Source organism: Kryptolebias marmoratus, linkage group LG20, assembly GCF_001649575.2.
Source record: "Kryptolebias marmoratus isolate JLee-2015 linkage group LG20, ASM164957v2, whole genome shotgun sequence".
Taxonomy (NCBI): Eukaryota; Metazoa; Chordata; class Actinopteri; order Cyprinodontiformes; family Rivulidae; genus Kryptolebias; species Kryptolebias marmoratus.
The window spans coordinates 4107924-4131088 of NC_051449.1; the positions used below are offsets into that span (position 1 = coordinate 4107924).

The 23165-nt window shown below is 45.1% G+C and overlaps 4 protein-coding genes across 6 annotated transcripts in view; all 4 read left to right on the top strand.

Moving 5' to 3' along the window:
* Positions 1-2673, top strand: part of si:ch211-106k21.5 (leucine-rich repeat-containing protein 26) — a 5415-nt gene extending 2742 nt beyond the window's left edge. For both annotated transcript variants that reach the window (XM_037981756.1, XM_037981755.1), the window contains exon 4: positions 78-2673. In XM_037981756.1, the coding sequence (XP_037837684.1) occupies positions 80-1279 (1200 nt within the window). In that variant the 5' untranslated portion in view covers positions 78-79 and the 3' untranslated portion in view covers positions 1280-2673. The remainder of the gene's footprint in view (positions 1-77) is intronic.
* A 4009-nt stretch (positions 2674-6682) lies between these two features.
* Positions 6683-11513, top strand: best4 (bestrophin 4). 2 transcript variants are annotated; one of them, XM_025004827.2, is made up of 10 exons: positions 6683-6848; positions 6920-7092; positions 7164-7264; positions 8408-8641; positions 8720-8874; positions 8975-9052; positions 9513-9665; positions 9867-9947; positions 10032-10186; positions 11005-11513. In XM_025004827.2, the coding sequence occupies exons 2-10, from the start codon at positions 6941-6943 to the stop codon at positions 11228-11230; spliced, it is 1335 nt and encodes a 444-aa protein (XP_024860595.1). In that variant the 5' UTR covers positions 6683-6848; positions 6920-6940; the 3' UTR covers positions 11231-11513. The 2 variants fall into 2 exon arrangements, with proteins under 2 accessions (XP_024860595.1, XP_017266649.1); XM_017411160.3 differs by having other exon boundaries at positions 6924-7092.
* Positions 11514-12323: 810 nt separating this feature from the next.
* On the top strand, positions 12324-20228 carry LOC108232987 (E3 ubiquitin-protein ligase HECTD3). The gene is made up of 20 exons (XM_017411159.2): positions 12324-12406; positions 12737-13166; positions 13358-13611; positions 13692-13827; positions 13986-14107; positions 14417-14530; positions 14751-14833; positions 14944-15109; positions 15209-15290; positions 16351-16533; positions 16608-16660; positions 16731-16899; positions 16977-17090; positions 17162-17251; positions 18476-18682; positions 18770-18899; positions 19457-19531; positions 19650-19731; positions 19831-19902; positions 19995-20228. The coding sequence occupies exons 2-20, from the start codon at positions 12813-12815 to the stop codon at positions 20077-20079; spliced, it is 2571 nt and encodes an 856-aa protein (XP_017266648.1). The 5' UTR covers positions 12324-12406; positions 12737-12812; the 3' UTR covers positions 20080-20228.
* An 874-nt stretch (positions 20229-21102) lies between these two features.
* Positions 21103-23165, top strand: part of LOC108232802 (E3 ubiquitin-protein ligase HECTD3-like) — a 9726-nt gene continuing 7663 nt past the window's right edge. Inside the window, exons 1-4 of the mRNA XM_017410840.3 lie at positions 21103-21203; positions 21809-22238; positions 22430-22683; positions 22764-22899. Coding sequence (XP_017266329.1) covers positions 21885-22238; positions 22430-22683; positions 22764-22899 — 744 coding nt within the window. The 5' untranslated portion in view covers positions 21103-21203; positions 21809-21884. The remainder of the gene's footprint in view (positions 21204-21808; positions 22239-22429; positions 22684-22763; positions 22900-23165) is intronic.

The window sequence follows — 23165 nt, forward strand, 5'->3', positions numbered from 1 at the left end:
GGAGGAGGAGGGAGGAGGAGGGGGCGACACTGGATCCGTACCTGGTGATGACGTCCTGCTTTCTTTGCTCCTCTCAGACATGGCTTCCCTCTGGGTTCTCCTGCCGGTCCTGGTGGTTCTGGCGAGGACCGGTCCGGTCCGCGGCTGCGTTTGCCTGCCGGCCACCGTTCTGTCCCGGTTCCCCTCCGAGGTTCCCGCTGGGCCCTGCTGCTTGAACTTCTCCGGCTCGGTGTTCGGCCGCGTGCGCTGGTCTGTGCTGACGAACGGGACGAGCGCAGAGACTCTGGACCTCTCCGACTGCAACATCAGCCTCATCGAGACCGGCGGCGGGGAGGGGGAGGGGGCGGGGGCGGTGCTACAGAGGGTTTTCCTGGACCGGAACAGGCTGGACACGCTGCCTCAGCAGTTTCTCGCAGGCCAGCCCGGTCTGACGGAGCTGGACCTGAGTGAGAACCTTCTTCAGGAGCTTCCGGAGGGTTTCCTTCAGGACTCTCCCAGCCTCCGGAGGTTGGATCTCCGGAGGAACCAGCTGCGCTCCCTCCCTAAGGAGGTGCTGCTCCTCCCCGGCCTCCAGAGACTGGAGCTGGACGGGAACCGCTGGGAATGCTCCTGTTTGTTACTGGAAGGCCTGAAGGAAGGAGGAGCGGTGAACAGGACCACCCAGCTGCAGGACCTGCTGATGAACCTGACCTGCTCCTCCCCCCGGCACCTCTACGGCAGGAGCGTCTGGTCCCTGAGCCTCCGTGACGTCTGCCGCCCGGCAGGCCTCACGGCGCTCTTCATCGTGCTGCCCCTCCTCATCCTCTCCGCCTTGCTGCTCTGCTGGTGCTGCGGGAGGAAGAGGAAGAAGAAGGAGACTCCTGCGTTCAGCTCCTCCAAGAAGAGGGCTTCCAGCTCCGGCTCCAACGGCCACAAGCATCCCAGCAAGCTGCAGCCTTCAGCTGCCAAAGACGGGATCCTGCTCCGCCCGCCGGCAGACCTCCCGGCCAGCAACAGGGACGTCTATGAGGAGGTGGAGATCAAGCTGAGCTCGGCGGAGCCTCCTCCCCGGGTGTCTTCGCGCTCCTCCAGCTCCGCGGAGGAACGGCCGGCGACCCGGGAGCCCGACGACACCGGCAAGGACGACCCAGACGCGGTCAGCGTGACGGAAGTGATGAAGGACTCGGCTGACAGGGAGAAGGCGTACCTGACCCAGTCCACCGAGTACTACAACCTGGTGCCGGGCATCGAGCTGGAGGACTCGGACCACGGCGAGTACGAGAATGTCGAGCTCTCGTGATGCCGGCTGGAGCAACGAGCGGCAGAAAGATGCTGCTGATTCCGTTTGAAGCGCAAAAACTAAAGAAGAAGAATGAACACATTTCTGTAAAACACCAAACAGCAAACAGCAGCTTTTGGTTTTACCTTAAAAAAATAAACTTTCTAACAGGAAGATTTTTTAAATTCTGCTTGAAGTTTTTAAAGTTTCTGAAACCTTGGACTTTGTGGCTGCTGCGCTGACTGTTTCATGTTAGAAACCACAACAACAACAAAGCCAATTTACCTTTTTTTTTTTTTTTTTTTTAACATCTGACTGACCTCACAGTTAAACTCAATATGAGACGTTTCCTCCATCAGGACGCGAGGTGTCCAGTCCTGGTCCATGGAGGTCCACCGTCCTGCAGGTTTTACAGCAGGACTCCAAGCCCGTTAATCTCTCAGTCACTCAAAACATCTAAAATCTGCAGGACGGTGTTCCTCCAGGACCAGGACTGGACACCTCTGATCGAAACTGACATAAGAATGATTCAAATGAAATAAGAATCCAGATCCAAATGGCCTTTGCTTTTTTAGAAATGCCGTTTTTATTCAAAATCCAGCTTATAAAATGGCTCAAGCAGCCATTGTTGCTTTGAGAAGAAGCAGAATCAGAGCCTTTAGTTTGTGTTTTAAAGATAAAAAAGTCAAGTTGCTGCAAAAAAAGGAGCAAAAAGAAACTCTTAACTCATCGACTGTTTTTTTGTTTTTGGCCCAGATGAAAACTGGGCTCGGCTCTGCGCTAAATTAAAAAAAACAAAACAAAAACCCACATCTGTCAGCGTCTCTGAGGATGTTTAACCTGAACACAAACAAAGAGAGGAGCTGTGATGAAGAGCGGCCCTAAAAATATCCCACTCTGTCTGTGTGTGTCTGTGTGTGTGTGTGTGTGTGTGTGAGTGTGTGTGTGTGTGGACTGAAAGCCTCCTTTAGTTTTTTTGTTCCAGGCTGAAGGTGCTGACTGAAACAGACGTTAGGTGAGCTGGCGCTAAAAGCAGAAATTCTGGCTGGAGATGCAGCTTCGCCACGTTTCTGCGTCACGAAGGCGAGCAGGAACTTGAATCACGGCGACTTTACGGGAATCAGCGAGGAGCCGACGTTTAAACAATGAAGAAGAACGACTCGTTTTATTGACACGCTGAATGTAGTAAAACAAGTTACCTTAAATAAATCAATTAACTAGAAGCAGTCAGAGCGCTGACCTCCACCGAGGCCGCAGCGGGATTAACAAACAGTTCTGATCCGGATCCTAATCTGGATCAGAACCAGAATTTAATCCAACATTTCCTGAACATTTCATCCAGATCTGTTGGTCAGTTTTTACCTGTTCTTTGCTGACAGACAGACAACAGGAAACAGAACAGAAGGGTCACATGTAGGAGCAGAGACAAGCTTTAAACAAAGGGGTCACCTGCGACCTTTGACCTTTGACCCCATGAACCAACAGGTATCATCTTTGACCCATGAGGCGTCCAGCTGTGCAGTTTGACGTTCCTACATCACACTGCTACAGAGTTAGAGCACCAGGGTCAACTGTGATGTTGACCTTTGACCCCATAACCTTGAAATCAATTGTGATCAGACTTGTCTACAAGTCTACCTACGGGTATTAAGAGACTTTGACCTGAGAGGCGTCCAGCTGCAGTTTTTTTTTCCCTCCGTTACATGGTTGCATAGTTAGAGCACAAGGTCATCTGTGACCTTGACCTTTGACCCTGTCACCTTGAAATCAGTTGTGATCACCCTTGTCTACAAGTCTACCTCTGGGTATAAAGAAAGTGTCCAGCTGTGGAGTTCATTTTTCCTGTCATATGGTTGCACCGTTAGAGCACAAGGTCGCCTGTCACCTTGAAATCAATAGTGATCACCCTATTGTCCCATGAGGTGTCCAGCTGTGCAGTTTAATTTTCCTCCGTTACATGGTTGCATAGTTTAGCCCAAGGTCATCTGTGTTTCTGGTTTTGTTAACTATATTTTTGGACACGCATGTCCTCCAGCGTCCCTCGGTGGGGGTCGTTGCAGCACCCCTCGCGCCCATATTTCCCACTGCGTTGTCTAAAAGTTTCATTTTTTACCAGATAGATTTCAGCAGCTTGACGCCGGGAGAAAACGTCCACAATTAAGCACATGAAAAACCTTTTTTTTTAAAAACAAGCGTTTACACTTTTTTTGTTCGGCTCCTGAAGAAAAGCAGCAACAATATTTAGTTATCTGTAGGAAATTCACCTTTTTAATTTAGCTTTTTAGTTTTTATTTAAAACTAATTGTGTAAAAAACATTCATATGAACACTGGGCAGATATAATCGCCTCATATACAAATCAAACATTTAATCTGTAGCTGCCTTATTTTCATAATGTTGTTGTGATGGAAACTGAACTCCAGTTTTTTTGTATTTTGGTGAGTTTTTGGTTATTTTTTTGTGTGTTATTTATATTTCTGAGGTAACAGAAATGAGATTTCTACCTTTAAACTCAACCAGGGTCAACAGTTTCTCCTTTCATCTGTTTTCATGCCGCCTAACCAAATCTGTTCAAGAAGTTCTCTCTGAGATAAGAACGTTATCTTGCTCAAAATGTCAAATTATTGCTTTAAATGCAAAAAGGAGAGAGACGGTACGTGAGCACGAAAAGCAGATTGTAGTCGGGGCTCTGAGGGATCACAATGTGGGAGGAAGTGATTCGATCTTTTCCTGCGGGAGCGCAGCGATGCTTGGAAAAAAGCGTTTTATTTTTGTGCAGATGTCCGTTTTGTGTTGCTGTCAAAGCCTTTTTGTTTACCTCATCAATTTGTCCAGTTTTAACTTTTAATTCTTATATTTTCGTTAACATGTAGGTGCTAATCACTGTAAAATCCTCACAGTTTGCCCACGCTGCTCGGTTTTAACCACCGGCGAGATAAAGATCAGGAACCTGACGACAGGACGGAGCGTGGAGGTCAGCGTGAGAGCGACAGATCGTTTATCTGCGGTGTGGAAAACAGAGAAACGTCTCACTCTCACACTTCATATCTGTGAAAGGAACATGGAGGCTGCGGCGAGGGCGTGGAACTTCCTGGAATTGAAAACATGGAGGTGTTGTTTCCAGATGGGCGCACACTTTCCATACGTCGTGTGCATAACGGGGAACTGAAGTAAAACTTGCTATGAATCACATTTTACAAGTGAATTTGTCTTTTCCTTTGTTGTTTTCAAAGCAACTCTGTGCTAATAAAAGTTGTGCTAAAAGGCAAATGTTATTATTATGATCCTATTGCATTTAATTTGTACACTTATATAAACAATTTAATCAAATTTATCATGAAGAGCTAAACTGTAGCATTGGGACTAATTTTGAAAACAGTATCAACTCCTGGACGTTAGCTCGTTAGGTTAAATTGTCCACTAAAGGTGGAGATTTTACACTTAAATAAAAAGTCAAATAGCGTAAAAACACACATACCTTGTTTAGACAAATAATTTGTTTATATGTTACCTTTATCTCATATCTAACATCCAATAACAGCTTGTTAGCTGGATATGCTAACATGCTAGCTTTAACAGTTAGCTGTTTATGCTGACATGTGAAACTGTAACAGTTAGCTTGATATGCTAACATGTTAGCTGTAACAGTTAGCCCTAATGCTAACACGTGAAGCTGACCTGCTCCTACATTTTTATTGAGAACGTGTTTTTATCGCTGCTGCAAACTAATAAAAAGATTTTAAGGAATTTTCTGAAACCGGGATTAAGACAATAAAGTACCTTTTAACCTTTTCCTTCCCTGTGGCCTCTCGGCTCTTTGCCCTGACCAGAACCAGAACCAGAACCCGGGCCTGCCTTTCTCTGAGCTCTGGTTTCTTTCTTGACTCCAACTGATCCAGCAGCTGAAGGCAGGAAGTGACCCGTCAGAGGGTCAGGACCACAGACGAGCCATCATCCGGTCCAAATGTCTCCTCAGGCCTCAGATTTTTGTTTTTCTTAGATAAGCATCATGATAACAAACGACCCGACTCTCAGTAAACAGATCAAATGTTCCTCTGAGTGTTTTCTGTCAATAAAACATCTTTGTTGGGAGATAAAACAGGCAAAGGTTAAAGCTGTGCTGTGCAGCAAACAGCACCCCCTGGTGGCGGGAAGTTGAACCGGTCCCTAATAAAAAAGGTTTTTACGTAACGGTATAATTTACTGATATTTCCCGTGAGGGTCATTAACCCGAGCACAGGGAAGTCCACAGGTCCTGAACTGGGACGGGTCCAATAAACGTCCATTCAGGGCAGAGGGGATAAAATACAGCCAGGAAATTAACAAAAAGAGTCTGATTTATGATGTGAAAACCACACAGAAGAGCCAAAGAGTGACAGAAAGGCTGTAAATAAAACCCTCAGCCGAACACTTCCTCTGTTTTATTAAAGTTTGTAAACTCAAAGATGTTTTATTAACGAAACATCGTTCTTTAAGCCTCTGGTGTGAACAGAAGTTTAAAGACGCAGAATCAAACCTGAAACAACTGAAGGTTTCAGGTTTCAGTTTCACCGAGAAATAAAAACAAAGAGTCATCAGATTTAAAATAAATAAATAAACCAAAACAGCTAAAAGTTCCGAGTCATTCAAGAGATTAAAATAAAAAAACAGAAGAACTAAACTCGGAGTCTGAAGCTGAAGACGTTTCACCTCCAACCTCCGTTCTTTTAGCTGCTGTTTTGCTACATTCAGCTAAAACCACTTTCATCTTCTAGCTGTCATTTAGCTACTTTTAGATAGTGTTTTGATACTTTTGACTTTTAGCTGCGGTTGTACTGTTTTTAGCTGCTGTTGAACTGTTTTAGCTCTTAGCTGCTATTGAACTGTTTTAGCTTTTAGCTGCCGTTGAACTGTTTTTAGCTGCTGTTGAACTCTTTTAGCTTTAAGCTGCTGTTGAACTGTTTTAGCTTTTAGCTGCTGTTGTACTGTTTTTAACTGCTGTTGAACTGTTTTAGCTTTTAGCTGCTGTTTTGCTCTCTGGTTGCTTCAGATCATTTAATCCTGTTTTGTTTTTGAAATTAATAAAATCGTTTTTCAAAACGTGACGCTGGTGTTAAAAACATGAATATTTTTTAAAATAAATTTAGAAGAATCGACAAACGAAGTTGGGATTTCTCTAAAATAAAGTTTTTTTTGTCCCGCAGATGTGTCTCCTTTGGGAGAGAACATTTGACGTTTTATTGACTTTAATCAAATTTAATGATTTCTTGTCTCTAAAAAGTGTTTTTGTGTCTAAAAGAAATAAAAACTGACATCGGCTGTTTGAAATGATTTCTTTATTTCTGATTTATTTTTGCTCTTTAAGCTCATTATTTAGTAAATAATGAGAAGACAGGAAGTCTCTGCTGTCCTTCGTCTATCGTCCGTCCTCAGGTGTTTGTCTCCGGCTGCGTCCTCAGGTGTTTGTCTCCGGCTGCAGGTTCCCACGTCATAAATAATGATCTCAGCTCGTGTTTGGATTTACGACGGCAGCAGAAGGGTTTAAATGGACGCCGGGAGGACGAAGACTTCCTCTCTGGGGACGGCGTGAGACGCAGGACGGACGCTCTGAGGTGAGACGTGGCTGCAGGACTGAGGGGTTCTCCTGTGAACGTCCGTGTTTAATGTTCTGCTTGTGGACAAGACAGGAACCTCCAGCAGGAACATGACAGTGTCCTACTCTCTGGAGGTGGCCAACGTGAGGTTCTACGGGTTCTCCAGGCTCCTGTTCCGGTGGAAGGGCAGCATCTACAGGCTGCTGTATAAGGAGTTCCTGGTGTTCTGTGGGGTCTACCTGTTCTTCAGCCTGTTCTACAGGTGAGCCCGCTCACCTGGTGTCCTCCGCCGCCTCGTGGTGGACGTTCCTCTGACACTCTGTCTCTGTCCAGGTTCCTCCTGACGCCGAAGCAGCAGGACCTGTTCGAGCGGGTCGCCCTTTACTGCGACCGCTTCACCAACACCAACTTCATCCCTGTCCTGTTCGTCCTGGGTACGAGCCGCCGACCCGACCGGGTCCAGGTCGCTGGGCTTTGAGCCGACTGTCCAGACTCTGTTCTGTTTTAGCTGCTCGGCTTCCAAAAGCTTCGGCTCATTCAGGAGAAGGGCGCCAAGACTTTTAGCTTCTGTAACTTTATTTACAAACATTTTGCCACAGAAACACGTTCAGATCTGATTCCTTCAAAAACATCTTTTTACTTGAGCTTCTTTTAGCTTTTAGCTAAACTTTTACTCATTTTATTTAGCATTTAGCTATTTTTAGCTTTAAGTTAACTACTTTCAACTTTTAGCTAGCCTTTTGCTACTTCTAGCGTCTAGCTAACCGTGTGCTCATTTTAAATAACATTTTGTTACTTTTAGCTGCCCTTATCCTGCTTTTAGCTAGTGTTTTAGTACTTTCAACTTTTAGCTAACTTGTTTCCAATTTTAGTTAGCCTTTTGCTACATTTAGCTTTAAGCTAACCTTTTGCTACATTTAGAATCTAGGTATCATTTTGCTAATTTTAGCTAGTGTTTTGATACTTTTGACTCCTAGGTAGCATTTTGCTTCTTTCAGCTTTTAGCTAGTATTTTGCTACTTTTAGCTTCTGTCTTTTGTTTTGCTGATTTTAGCTCATGTTTTGCTATTTTAGCTTCTAGCTATCGTTTTGTTATTTAAATTAGTGCTTTGCTACTTTTAGCCTTAAGCTAACCTTTTGCTACATTTAGAATCTAGGTATCATTTTGCTAATTCTATCTAGTCTTTTGCTACCTTTAGCTTCTAGCTATCGTTTTGCTAATTTTAGATCATATTTTGCTGTTTTAGTTAGCATTCTGATACTTTTAATTGGCCTTTTGCTACTTTTAGCTTTAAGCTAACTTTTTGCTAAGTTTAGAATCTAGGTATCATTTTGCTAATTTTAGCTCGTGTTTTGCTATTTGTAGCTAACATTTTGATACCTTTAGCTAGTGTTCTGCTACTCTCAGCTGTAAGCTAGCAGTTCTCTTTTTTAAGCCAACGACTTGCTGACTTTTGCCACGTCCAGCTTCAAGGTTTTGGTTCTTTTAGCCTTTAGCTGTTGGTTTTAGCTCTTCCATTGGGCTCTCAGCTGGTATCCTGACTGCAGGGCGTGTCTTCGGGTCGGTGCCTCCTCAGGTTTCTACGTGACCCTGGCCTTCGGCCGCTGGTGGGGTCAGTACACCAGTTTCCCGCTGCCGGACAATCTGATGATGGCGGTGTCGGGCAGCGTCCACGGGCCGGACGAGGCGGGCCGCCTCCTGAGGCGGACCCTCATGAGATACGCCAACCTGTCGTCGGTCCTGATCCTGCGCTCCATCAGCACCCGGGTTCGCAAACGGTTCCCGACTCTGGAGCACATCGTGGAGGCCGGTAGGAACGCCTTTGACCTTTGACCTTTTTAGATTTAAGCCGCTCAGGTGTTATTTATTTATTGTCCTGTTTGTCTAGGATTCATGACAACACACGAGCTGAAGAAGTTCGAGTCCCTGCACTCGGACTTCAACAAGTACTGGATGCCTCTGACGTGGTTCTCCAACCTGGCGTCCAGGGCCCGAGAGGAGGGCCGGGTGCGGGACGACATCGCCCTGAGGCTGCTGATGGACGTGAGAGCTTCGTCCTTCTCTGCAGTCGACAACAGAAATGTGTTTTTTTTATGTCTCGGAGCTAAAAACGAGCCTGACGCGACGTGTTTTTACCACTCAGGAGCTGAACAACTACAGAGCTAAGTGCAGCCTGCTGTTCCACTACGACTGGATCAGCATCCCTCTGGTCTACACTCAGGTACCGCCGAGGTCCAGATGAGGCCCGGGAACCAGCCTAATGACATTTACCACATTTACCCACCGCAGTAAAGGCTCTAACTCATCTAACGAGCTCAGATCTGGTGTGGTAGTAGCTGAGAGTCACCCCCAACGCCTCCTCTGAGTGCTGATGACGTCATTTCTCATCATGAGACGATTTTAGATTAAAGCCTTAAAGGTGGCGAGTGATATGCATTCCTTCGAGGAATACCAGACCTTTATTTCCGTATATAAGTGCGGAGTGTAAAACGAGGTCAAATTAATGTCAAATTAAGCTCTGATCTGTCAGAATTCATGATCTGATGCTAACAGTAATCATGTAGGTCTCAGGTTTGGTCCTGGTTCAGAGTTTTTTGTTATTTTCAGTATAACTCGGAGCTGAAATTCCTATTTTTCTGCATTTTCCCTCTTGACTTGGATTTCACTTCTCTCCGATGCAGGTGGTCACGATTGCGGTTTACTCTTTTTTCGCCTTCTGCGTGATCGGACGGCAATTTCTGAACCCGGAGAAGGGATACAGCGGCCACCAGATGGACATGTACGTCCCCGTTTTCACCCTGCTGCAGTTCTTCTTCTACACCGGCTGGCTGAAGGTGACGCCTCACTGAAACGCGCATCGCGAAAACGGGATTAAGTTAGGATTGAGGTAGATTAGCGGCGGATTAGAGGTGCGGTTTCTCGTTCAAGGATTTCCCACCTGAAGGCCGTTACCTTTTAGGTTCACCTGTTTAAACAGAATAAATGAAAGCTGGATTTACACCAGAACAGTCATGTTTATGCTCCCTGTTGTGAAGGTGGGAGAGCTGATCATTAACCCGTTTGGCGAAGACGATGATGACTTTGAAACCAACCAGCTGATTGACCGAAACATGCAGGTTTTTTTCCTTCAAAGCTTCACAGATACAACCAAACTGAAGCTCTGAGGTCAGGTGAGTGAACTCTGCTCCCGTCTGTTTCAGGTGTCGATGCTGGCCGTGGACGACATGTACCAGAACTTGGCTCCAATTGTGAAGGACAAACACTGGACTCAGAGCCGCTTCTCCATCCCGTACACTCAGTCCACAGCAGCAGAGACCCTCAGACCGGCCTTTAAGGGCTCCACCTTTGACATGAGGTGAGAAAACACATCCTCTTCAAGACTCTCCGTAAATAGTTCAACAAATAAGAACTCAAATAAGAAACAGGAGCACCACCAACGGTGCATAAAACCTGTCAGAGTAATCAGAATAAATACAACAATCCTGAATACATGTGTATAGAGTTGGAGCGCAGACAGGGTTTTCACAAAGGAGTCACCAGTGACCTTGACCTTTGACCTCATGGCCATGAAATCAGTAGGGATCATTCTTGACCCATGAGGTGTCCAGCTGTGCAGCTGGATATTACTGGGTCACAACGCCTGCAGAGTTAGAGCGTGGACAAGGTTTTTACAAAGGGGTCACTAGTGACCTTGACCTTTGACCCCGTGACCTTGAAATCAGCAGGGATCATCCCTGATCCATGAGGTGTCCAGCTGTGGGGTTTGATATTCCTACGTTACACTGTGGCAGTTAAAGCATAGACAAGGTTTTCACAAAGAAGTCACCTGTGAACTTGAAATTTGACCCTATGGCCTTGAAATCAATAGGGATCATCCTTGACCCATGAAGTCTCCAGCTGTGCAGCGGCTGCAGAGTTAGAGTTCGGACAAGAAGTTTTCCATATCACGATAAGACCCGTCTTATGACAGGTGTTTCAAATGAAACCGACCCTAAACACTGAAAACATTTATGTATTTTTAATTTTTAAGTATTTTTGCCATAATGTATTTAATTGTTCAATTCTTTTGTTTCCCCACATTAAATCACAAGTAGCACCAATGATCTAATGATAAAGTGAGTTGTGTAACAGTTAAAGGTAACATTCGGCTTTAAAAATCTCCCGTTTCGGCAGGATGAGCGCTGAAGACCTCGAGCTCCACCAGCCGACAGGTGAGCCTGTGAACAAGCTGTATTTACCTGTTCGGGGCCCTCAGGTGGGTGGAGTCGATGGCCTCCTGCGCGGTGGGAGCCTTCCTCACCTGATGGATGTCTTGACTCACGCCGATGAGGAAGATGAGGCTGATGAAGCTGGAGCAAACAGCATCTACCACAAGGAAGAAGAGAAGGAAGTGGTTTAGGCTGCAGAGAAGCACAGACGGAGACAAATATTATTGTGATGTTTGAAGTGTTTTTACTTCTGTGAACATTAATGATGTCATGAATTAATTTGTATTTCTTTCTGTAGACCTGTGATTTATTCTTATCCTCAGTATAGCAGGTGAAATAAAGGTAAAAAATTGGGAATTTAAGAAGCTAGAACACCTGTTTAACAACTGAAAAATAAAGTACTTAACATCAGTTCGAAAATGATTGTAGAGACAACATTTTAAATGTTTAAAATAAAAAAACGGAGCAAACTGGCCCTGACGACAGCATTTATTATTTATTTTAGTAAACATAAAGGCTTTGTCAATATTACTCCTATTGTTTTCCTAATGAAAAGGCTGCAAACGGTCCTAGAAATATTATTTTTTATGACACATTTCTTGGATTAATATTTGCCTAAATATGTAATTATTTCTCCCAAGTTTGTTGCCAATCTTATTAATTTATTGGGATTTATCTAAGCAAGTAAAGATGATAAAAAAATCTATAACACAATTAGAATATTTACATATTTGATATTCACAAAAAAGTCAAACCAAAAAGACCCGATTTTGAGAACAAATGCCCCACAAACAACATTCAGATTAGGATTTTTGTTTGAAATTAATAAAATCATATTTTAAAACATGACTGTTTATCAAAATGATTTTTTCCTTAACAAATATAGAGTTTATAACAAAGCAAGAATACTTCTTAAATAATTTAATATTTTATATCTTAGGTCCTGTGTACCAGAAAGTACATTTTTGTTATAAAATATATGACTGAGCTTAATAATCAATTAGGTAAAAGAGCATTAATTTGCAATTATTTTAAAATGTGTTTGTTTTTGTTTAAATCTCTTTAAAACGTCTTAAATATAATATACAATATAAATTATGTATATAAATAGAATAAAATGTGAACAAATTAAATATACTTGCAACACATCGGTTGTTTGATTAAAAAATTCAATATATCTACCTTGCTAGCTAGTTAGCTAGCTAACTGTGAAACGTTCGAGTGAGAAAATTTTATTTTGAAAAATGAAATCTACGGATGTTCAGGAGGATCAAAAAGCTTCCGCTGCGCTTCCGTGTTGTCGGAATTCAGAACGCGAACAGACCGGAGTCAGAGGAGTTTCCCAACCTGAGCATTTCTGTGAGCAGGTACGTTAATATTTAACATTTCTGATGACGACTTTTGTTCTTACTGTGTGTGAAGTTTGTCTAACGGAGAGTTGGATAAATATTTAGCAGGTTTTTTACCCGGTTTTGTTCATGACGTTAAAGAGCCTCATCCATTTAAATAACACGTAGCTAGCATGCTAACATTAGCTTCACTAACTTGCACCATTCTAAGAGGCGTCGCTTTAATCTCAGAGTGGACTTTGTTCACTGATTAACAGACATGTCTGACATTTCAGACTCTCACTTTAAAAGAGAGCCTCAAAATGGATGTTTAATAGGATTTGTCTTCTGTTTTGTTGGATTTGACAGGAGCATCCCTGCATCCAGGCAGGTAAACGGAGCAGGTCGGAGGTGTTATGTCAGCTGACGCCCCACCGTCTCCATCATGTCTGTGGGTAACAGCCCTCACCTGCTGCTCGGCAGGATCCGCTTCCTGAACAGGTGCATCGAAGGCTTCAGGAGGAGCGAACCGGTACCAGAGAGTCTGTGTTACGTCCCCAAGGAGGTGTGCTACAAGATCTGCAAGGATTCCTCGTCCAGCTCCTCTACTTCTTGTGGAGCCTCTGCGGGAGGCCCCACGGGAGGAAAAACCCTTCTGTCTGTCTTTGAAAGTCCGAATCAGACTCCCCACAACAAGAAGTCGTACAAATACAACATTGAGCCGAAGAAGGGGACTTGTATCAGGACCACAGGGGAAGAATACTGCAACAGCCAGGGTCTTTGGGTCAAAATGAATAAGGTAAGCTTTTAAATGAATCTATCTGGAAAGCTACTGGAGTAAACTAAACCACTAAATAAACATTTTAGACATGAGTGAGCAGGTTGTCTTGTTATTTTGTTGTTCTTCATATTATCATAGCTGTCAGGCAAAGGTTTACTGTTCGTTCTTCTGCTTTGCTGATGTTTGTGGCGACCCGTCTCGGTTCCCAGGAGCAGCTGGAGGAGCACCGTCCCGGCCAGGAGCTGGAGGAAGGCTGGATCCTGGTGTGTAAACACACAGAGGGGGGCGACAGGTTGGTCCCCGTGGAGTCGCCGGAGACGGTCGGCAGACAGCAGCAGCTCTTCGGCTACGACCACAAACCCTGCAGCCGCTGGGAGCAGGTGGTGGACGTGGAGAACGCGCTCTACATCGGCTCCAAGCCCAGAATCTCGGAGTGTGACGCCGCCGCGGTCCAGAAGCTGAGGTAAACACGATCATATGAGGCAACCGCTGGGATGCCAGAGAGAGTTCCAGCTTTAATTTAACTAACTTTTAATGTTCCAGGTATGTTCCTCCCACGTGGACTTATGAATGTGACGAGGACCTGGTGCACTACTTCTATGACCACATAGGAAAAGAGGACGAGAACCTGGGGAGTGTGAAACAGTGTGTGACCAGCATCGACGTGTCCTCATGTTCAGTGAGCGACATTTACACCTTTAACTCGTTAAAGTGTTTTGAATTTGTATGAATGTATTTTAAAAGCTGAAGCCTCTGAACACGTTTGTTGCCTCCTTTTTTAACAACATTGTGTTTGTAAGTTTGTATAAATCTCTCCGACCCGGTGTTTGCTGACAGGACGATCCCAGCGGGGGGGCGAGCTGTTTGACAGACGGAGACACGGAAACTTACTGGGAGAGCGACGGCATGCAGGGACAGCACTGGATCCGCCTCCACATGAAGCGAGACGCTGTGGTCAAGTAAGGATCTGAGTCTGCATTAAAACTGAGCTCATCGCCTTTTTATTTATCATGTTTATGTCCGTGTCTGTGTGCTGTAACTCTGACTTTCACAGATATTAAGCTAACATGAGGTGTGGTCGTAGCTGAGAGTCATTCACAACACATCCTCCAAGTGCTAACAGAAGATATTACACATGATGCTGCTAAACTATAACTCCAGAGTTAACCAAACCTGAACCCTAACCTTTAATATGGCTTCTTTAATCCCTTATATTTACATTAGAATCAGTTTGATTGTTTGTAACGAGCCTGTTTGTCTTCCATCAGTAAGCTGATACTAACCGTGGACTCGTTCGACGACAGCTACATGCCGAAGAGAGTGACGGTTTACGGAGGAGAGGGAGACAACCTGAAGAAGCTGAGTGACGTCACCATCGACGAGTGAGCTCCGTTCAGTAAAATGTTTAAGAATATTCACAGTAATTTTCCTCAGATAGATGCAAAAAGCAAGTGATGGAACAGAAAGATGAACTTTGTGCTTCATTTTTACATGAGAAGATAGTTTATTAAATAATAATGTCCAATTTTCTTGCTGATAGTGGAAAAGATCCGACTGAATCTCAAGTTTCATGTATTTATTTTGACTTGTTTTGTCTTCCAGCACTCTGATTGGAGAGGTGTGCGTCCTGGAGGACATGACGTCTCACCTGCCTGTTATTGAAGTTAGAATTGAAGAATGTAGAGGTCAGCATTTATTAAACATTAGCTTTAAAATGAAGAGGCTGCTTGTGTTTCAATTTTTCCGGTGTGTAGTTATTGTGTCGTTAGTTAAACTCCTCGTTTGGCTTTTCCAGATGAGGGGACGGACGTCCGGATTCGAGGTTTAAAGATCAAGTCGTCGTGTGAAAGGGACCTGGGTCTGAACGCGGATGTTTTTCAGTCCTCTAACTTGGTGCGTTACCCCCGTCTGCAGGGCACCCCGCCTGACATCCTGTACCGCAGAGTGTTAGTCATCCAGAGGTAGGCCTGCTCCCATCGGACCGCCGGGGGCTCAGACAGGTTTCAGGTCTTTATTCCAAGCATCGTTTTCTAACGTTTGGCTTCATCGTCTGTCTGCAGGTTCATCAGCCTCCTGGACAGCGTGCTGCCACACCTGGTACCTGCCTGGGACTACAGCCTGGGAACCTTCAACCAGATCAAAGTGAGTTCTGAATAAAAGTTCAGGTTGTGGGAAAGAAGATGTTACAGTGAACACAGATTTAGTTTGTTTTCTACAGATACAGCATTTGCTGAATGTTGAATGACTGACATGAGCTCTGAAATTTGTTAAAGAAGTTGTTAAAGTTAAAAAAAAGATAAAAGCATCTCTGAAGTTCGACTTCAGGCCTTCAGTTCTCTGTTTGCTCATCTCTGCTTGTGTGCCCCAAGGCTCTGTCCTTGGGTCCCTTCTTTTTATCATCTACCTTCTTCCTTTCGGTCATACCTTCCATAAATTTGGCATCCTTTTTCACTGGTATGCGGATGACACCCATTTCTACTTGGTTAGCAAACCAAGTAGTGGGCTCAGTTCCTGCTTTACTTGACAATTTTCTCCAAATATACACTGAGAAAACAGAACTTATCCTTGTCTGGTACAAACCACTCTTTCGAAATCCGACCATTTTCTCTTCCCACTTCACAACTAATTGGTTTTTCCCTGCAACTATGGTTATGAACTTTGGGTAGTGACCAAAAGAACGAGATCTTGGATGCAGGAGGTCGAAATGAGTTTTCTGCTCAGAGTAGCTGGGCTCTCCCTTAGAGGTAGGGTGAGAAGTTCAGTTATCCAAGAACGACTCGGAGTAGAGCCGCTGCTCCTCCACATCGAGGGGAGCCAGTTGAGGTGGTTCAGGCATCTGGTAAGGACGCTCCCTCAGCTCCTCCTAGGGTGGTGTTCCGGGCATGTCCAACTGGGAGGAGACCCCGGGGAAGACCAAGGACATGCTGGAGAGACTCGGCTGGCCTGGGAATGCCTTGGAATCCTCCTGGAAGAGCTGGAAGAGGTGGCTGTGGAAAGAGAACAAGCGGCAGATAAGGGATACATGGATGGACATTGCTTACTCCACTGTTTGTTGGTTTTGGCACAAACATAAAACTTAAAGTAAAAAGAAGCACCGATTAGACCTCTCTAAGGAACAGTTACCATTTAATAGCTGAAACCGTCCAAATGAATCTCCATCTAGTTTTTTTATTCTTCTATGTGTTTCTTTGTTGTCTTCCAGAGCATAAAGCAGTTCCTGCTGCTGACCAAACGGCGCTCTGCCCTCATCACTCAGTGCCTGAAGGACTCTGAGACCAGTAAGCCAAACTTTATGCCTCGACTCTACATCAACAGACGTCTGGCCATGGAGCACAGAGACAATCCATCCCTGGACCCCAGCTGCAAGAACGCTGTGTTCAGTCAGGTAAACCTCAGTGTCAGGAGACAGGAAGTACTCCAGATGTTGTTGTTTCATCTGTGTTATCGTTTCTCCTGCAGGTGTTTGAGGGTCTGAAGCCGTCTGACAAACTTGAGAAGACGTTGGATTATAGGTGCGTCTGTCGGATCACCCCTGGATGGATTTCATCACAGATTATAATTTACTGTAATCTGTCTCATCAGATGGCCTGCTGGATATGATCAGTGGTGGGAATGTAAGTTCATCGCTGAGGGAATCATCGACCAGGGAGGAGGATTTCGGGACAGCCTGGCGGACATGTCGGAGGAGCTTTGTCCCAGCTCAGCTGAGTGCCCCATGCCTCTGCCGTTCTTCACCCGAACGTCCAACCAGGTAGTTGCTCCTCATCGCTGCCCGTCAGGATCTGAGTGTTCCTGCTTCTTTAAAACCGTCCTCTGCTCGTCCGTCAGGGCGCCTTAGAGGCCAGAGACTACTACGTCCCCAACCCGTCCTGCAAGGACTTCCAGAAATATGAGTGGATCGGTCAGCTGATGGGAGCTGCTCTCAGAGGGAAAGACTTCTTAGTGAGTGACGTGTCCACATCACTCTGGCACCCTTTACACGTCCATCCTGAGACGTTTACCTTTTTCTGTAGGTTTTGGCGCTGCCCGGGCTGGTCTGGAAGCAGCTGACTGGAGAGGCCGTCAGCTGGAGCAAAGACTTCCCAGCAGTCGACTCGGTTCTGGTGAGGACATTTAAATGACGTCTATCTTCCTCTGCAGTCATGAAATGTTTTTATTCTTAACCCTCATTCAGACAACCGGGTAGGTGGGGGGTTGTTCATGTGGGTGCTCGGGTCATGTCCCAGAGTGGTGGGCTCCCGCCGGGTGGTCTATGGCTCCTGGGGATGTTGGCTCGGCTGGAGTCCTGGGGGCTGCGCTGGGCTCTGGTGGGCGTCCCCTCCCGCAAGACCTACTGGGAGGTTTGCTTACCGGGGGGGGGGTGGCTATATGCCCTTTCACCTTGGTCCTTCTGGGTTCCGGCTGCAGTGGTGGACTGGTCCCTGCCCAGTATGTTGGGGGCTCTGGGAGGGCCTCTCCTGCTTGGTGCTGGGCAGTTTCTCTGACAGGATCTGGTGCAGGTGCCAGGTCTTTGGGGGGTTGGCTCCTGGGCTTGGACTGCACAGTGGGAGATGGTGGCGTGGCTGGGTTGAGGGGTGGGCCTGCGTCTTGCCTCTTACCTCTTTCTCCTGGGGTCTGCTGACCCTGTGCTTTGCCGGCGACCTACCTCTGTGCGGACGCGTAGCTGCCTTGGGGGGGTGGTGCCCGGTGTCTGTTTGCCTGGGACTGTTGCTGCCTTCTGGGCTGGATCCACCTGTCCTCTCTGCTCCTGGGTGTGCAGATGGCGGCCCTTCTACTTTTAACTGTGCATCTCCAGGTGGCATACAAGCACATATACACCCACATAACATGAACACACTTTTTATCTTTTACAGTCAGTCTCTGTCTTTCTGCTACACATACACTTACCCCCCACCCCCTCACACACCAATTCACAAACAGTCCTGATGGTTGAAGGTCATATAAACAGGTTACTATTACAACAACGTGGACTGCCTACTCTGATGCTAGATTCAGTCTTGATTCAATAAAGTAAATCATGAAATTAGGATTCTCATTTTGAGATTTCCTTAAATCTGTTCTGGCACATGTAGGCAGCCATATTCTCTGAAATGCCATAACAGGACTCCCCCGACTCTGGATTTCGATTGAATCTCTTCGAAGAACTTTGATGACCTTATTTCAAGTAGACTGTCCTTAAGTGTATATTTATATTTGAATAATCTCATTTCTGTAATCTGTTGGTTTCCTTTGGGACAAACAGTTCTAAATCTTTTAGGTGTGTAACTTTTAAACCGTGATCTGTCCTCTGACTCATTCTTTTTGGTTACTGACAAATCTGTGTTCAGGTAAACCTGCTGGAAGCCATGGAGAACATGGATAAGGAGACCTTCGAGTTCAGGTTTGGGGACGAACTGGTCTACGCGACCCCTCTGACCAGCGGTCAGACGGTGGACCTCGTCCCCGGTGGCGGCGACATGTCCGTTCGATACGAGGACCGAAAGGAGTTCATCCGCCTGGTGGAGAAGGCTCGGCTGGAGGAGAGCAGGCAGCAGGCAAGACCGGAGTTAGAAACTCCTTGCGTTGCTTTCCGACTCGGCAGGTGGAGCTTGTTGTCTGACGCTCCTGTCCGTGTGCCACAGATTGCAGCCATGCAGGCAGGGCTGCTGAAGGTGGTTCCTCAGGCTGTCCTGGACCTTCTCACGTGGCAGGAAGTGGAGAAGAAAGTGTGTGGAGACCCGGAGATCAGCGTGGAGGCTCTGAAACGCCTCAGTGAGTTTTCACTTTAAAGTTAAAGAAGAGTGAGACGTTCTGTGTGGTGTGTCGTGACTTGAAACATGCTCAGGCAGGTCTCGAGTCTGTGGTGGAGTGTTCAGACTGCAGCCGGTTCTTTCTAAAGGTGCTCCGTCACCTTTGGTCAACGTTGTCAAGCAGCGACCCAATGATGGCCTTTGCTGCTGCCTAACAGGAACCTTCTCAGAACATCTCCTGGACTCAGTTCAGGCCAGAGAAAGTACAAACTTTTAACATAGAAATGTCAAACTGCACAGCTGGACACCTCATGGGTAAAGGATGATGCCTACTGATTTCAAAGTCACGGGGTCAAAGGTGAACCTTTTGGGGAAAACCCTGTCTGGCTGTAGATATTTGTATTCAGGATTGATTTGTAAGGGAGTTCCTGCTTTGGATTTTGAGTTTTCTGACGGGTGTATGATGTTTGATCGGTGGTACGCTTCTTAATGTTGTGTTGCTACAAATTCACCAATGTTTCTTTTGTCAGTAAAACCAAAGACACAGAAACTATCACAACGTTCTCATCTCCCCCGCAGCGCGCTATGAAGACCTGGAACAAAGTGATCTCAGGGTCCAGTACTTGTGGGAGGCGCTGACAAACTTCACCAACGGTGAGCTCTCCTTGTTTGTTTTTAAAGCTGTGATTGTTTCTAACAGCAAAATCTGTGAGCTGTCAAGCTGATTTAATCGCTTTCTTTGCCTTTTAAACTTTTCTTTTTCTTTCTCCAGAGGATCGCAGCAGGTTTCTGAGGTTTGTAACCGGTAGAAGTCGTCTCCCTGCACCGATCTACGTTTACCCAGACAAACAGGGGTGAGCACAAGAGCGGCCTTACAAACTGTTCTATTTTTTAAGGAAATGATTTAGCTTAAAAACGGGCGTTTTCAACAAATTCTTTGTTCCCTAATTCAGGTCTGATACAACCGATGCTCTTCCTCAGTCGTCCACGTGTTCCAGCACCCTCTATCTACCAAACTATCCAAGGTGGGACGACATTTACTGCTCCTTATATTCACAATATTCTGATTTTATCACATCCATATGACTGTTGAACACGTGTTTCCTGCTCTCTGCAGCGCGAAGGTTTGTGAAGAGAAGCTGCGTTACGCTGCGTACAACTGTGTGGCTATCGACACCGACATGAGCCCCTGGGAGGAGTGACCTCTCTGCTGAATCACTCAAAGCTGCTCACAACAACAACAACAACAACAACAACAAAAAAACACATCCTGACAGAGAAATACCGCCAGGTTTATCACCACATCCTCACAACAGCAGCTGTATATAATAAAGAGCTATGTAGAAACACATGACTGATTGAGATTTTCATTAACTCTGCCAAAGGAGGTAATGTTTTTGGGATCGTTTGGTTGTCTCTCTGCGCTCAAGATTACACAAAAAGTCCAGATAAGTCCTGAATCCGGATCCTTATCCAGATTCAGGATTCCAAGCAGACAGTTATTCTAGTTACTTATGTAAAGACAGACTTTTACTTTAACATGTAAAGAAATAAAATGTATTCAGGACTGTGAGACAGCTTTGAACCGCAACTAATTTTCTTATTCTTCCTTCCATTAAGCCAAATTATTTTATTAGCAGCTTGTTGCGAAAACACGAGTTGTTTATTATTTGAAAGATACCAGTAATAATTATCTGACAGGAATAAGGGTGATTATTTAAAAACAATAACACATCCATAAAATCTATAAAATTAAAACTCAGTATTTATACAGCTGACAATTAGCTTTATTTTCATCCGTATCATATATTTTATACATAAAAACATAAATTAAACAGTACATTAAATTTACAATTGTTTTTATGAAATAAAATTGATTGAGATAAAATTTGATATACATTTAAAAAAAAAAGAATTTTAAAATAAAGAGAGACTCTTTGATTTGTATATTTTCTAGGTGTATACTTGGAGTGAAGAGGGGATAGCCGAAAGAAGAAAATGTTAAATTTAATAACCAATTAGGTGAAAAAAATTGTTTAAAATCTATATTTTAAATTTTTATCAGCCTTTTTTATTGCATCGTCAGACGTCTTTAGGTGTGCCTACTATAAATTATGTGTATAAATGGATTAAAATGTGAATAAGTAAAATATATTTGCGACACACTTGCTACCTAGCCAATTAGCAAGTTTTATTTTGAATAATGAAATCTACGGGAGCTCAGGAGGAACAAAAATGTTCCGCTGCGCTTCCGCGTTGTCGGAAATCAAAACGCGAACAGACCGGATTCAGAAGAGTTTCCCAACCTGAGCCTTTCTGTGAGCAGGTACGTTAATATTTATCATTTCTGAAGACGATTTTTGTTCTTACTGTGTGTGAAGTTTGTCTAATGGAGAGTTGGATAAATATTTCGCAGGTTTTTTACCCGGTTTTGTTGATGACGTTAAATGTCATTGTCAATTTTATTCGTGCAGCGCGTTTAAAAACAACAAAGTTGACCGAAGTGCTTTTACCAGCAGGCTAAAAACAAACAGGAAAAACCACCAATTAAATACATTCAGTAAAATTGCTCATAAAAAAATAACAAATACAATAAAACCTGCTAAAAACAAGGAAACACCACATCATAAAGCATCTGATGGAGCTTAAACTGGGCTTGGAATAAAAGCCAGGGTTTCAGGCAGGATTTAAAAAACTGCATAGATTCTGCAGTATGACCAGGAGCATTAAAGAGCCTCAGACATTTAAATTACACCAAGCTAATCTAACATTACCTTCCATCTTTCCAAAGGATGAGTCGCTTTAATCACAGAGTGGATTTCAGTGATTAACAGACACTGTTAATCGCTGAAATAAAGAGCCTCAAAATAGTTGTGGAGGGTTTCTGTTTTGTTTGGTGAAACCTCTGTTGTGTTTTGTTGGATTTGACAGGAGCATCCCTGCATCCAGGCAGGTAAACGGAGCAGGTCGGAGGTGTTATGTCAGCTGACGCCCCACCGTCTCCATCATGTCTGTGGGTAACAGCCCTCACCTGCTGCTCGGCAGGATCCGCTTCCTGAACAGGTGCATTGAAGGCTTCAGGAGGAGCGAACCGGTACCAGAGAGTCTGTGTTACGTCCCCAAGGAGGTGTGCTACAAGATCTGCAAGGATTCCTCGTCCAGCTCCTCAGCCTCTTCCAGAGCCTCTGCGGGAGGCCCCACGGGAGGAAAAACCCTTCTGTCCGTCTTTGAAAGTCCGAATCAGACTCCCCACAACAAGAAGTCGTACAAATACAACATTGAGCCGAAGAAGGGGACTTGTATCAGGACCACAGGGGAAGAATACTGCAACAGCCAGGGTCTTTGGGTCAAAATGAATAAGGTAAGCTTTTAAATGAATCTATCTGGAAAGCTACTGGAGTAAACTAAACCACTAAATAAACATTTTAGACATGAGTGAGCAGGTTGTCTTGTTATTTTGTTGTTCTTCATATTATCATAGCTGTCAGGCAAAGGTTTACTGTTCGTTCTTCTGCTTTGCTGATGTTTGTGGCGACCCGTCTCGGTTCCCAGGAGCAGCTGGAGGAGCACCGTCCCGGCCAGGAGCTGGAGGAAGGCTGGATCCTGGTGTGTAAACACACAGAGGGGGGCGACAGGTTGGTCCCCGTGGAGTCGCCGGAGACGGTCGGCAGACAGCAGCAGCTCTTCGGCTACGACCACAAACCCTGCAGCCGCTGGGAGCAGGTGGTGGACGTGGAGAACGCGCTCTACATCGGCTCCAAGCCCAGAATCTCGGAGTGTGACGCCGCCGCGGTCCAGAAGCTGAGGTAAACACGATCATATGAGGCAACCGCTGGGATGCCAGAGAGAGTTCCAGCTTTAATTTAACTAACTTTTAATGTTCCAGGTATGTTCCTCCCACGTGGACTTATGAATGTGACGAGGACCTGGTGCACTACTTCTATGACCACATAGGAAAAGAGGACGAGAACCTGGGGAGTGTGAAACAGTGTGTGACCAGCATCGACGTGTCCTCATGTTCAGTGAGCGACATTTACACCTTTAACTCGTTAAAGTGTTTTGAATTTGTATGAATGTATTTTAAAAGCTGAAGCCTCTGAACACGTTTGTTGCCTCCTTTTTTAACAACATTGTGTTTGTAAGTTTGTATAAATCTCTCCGACCCGGTGTTTGCTGACAGGACGATCCCAGCGGGGGGGCGAGCTGTTTGACAGACGGAGACACGGAAACTTACTGGGAGAGCGACGGCATGCAGGGACAGCACTGGATCCGCCTCCACATGAAGCGA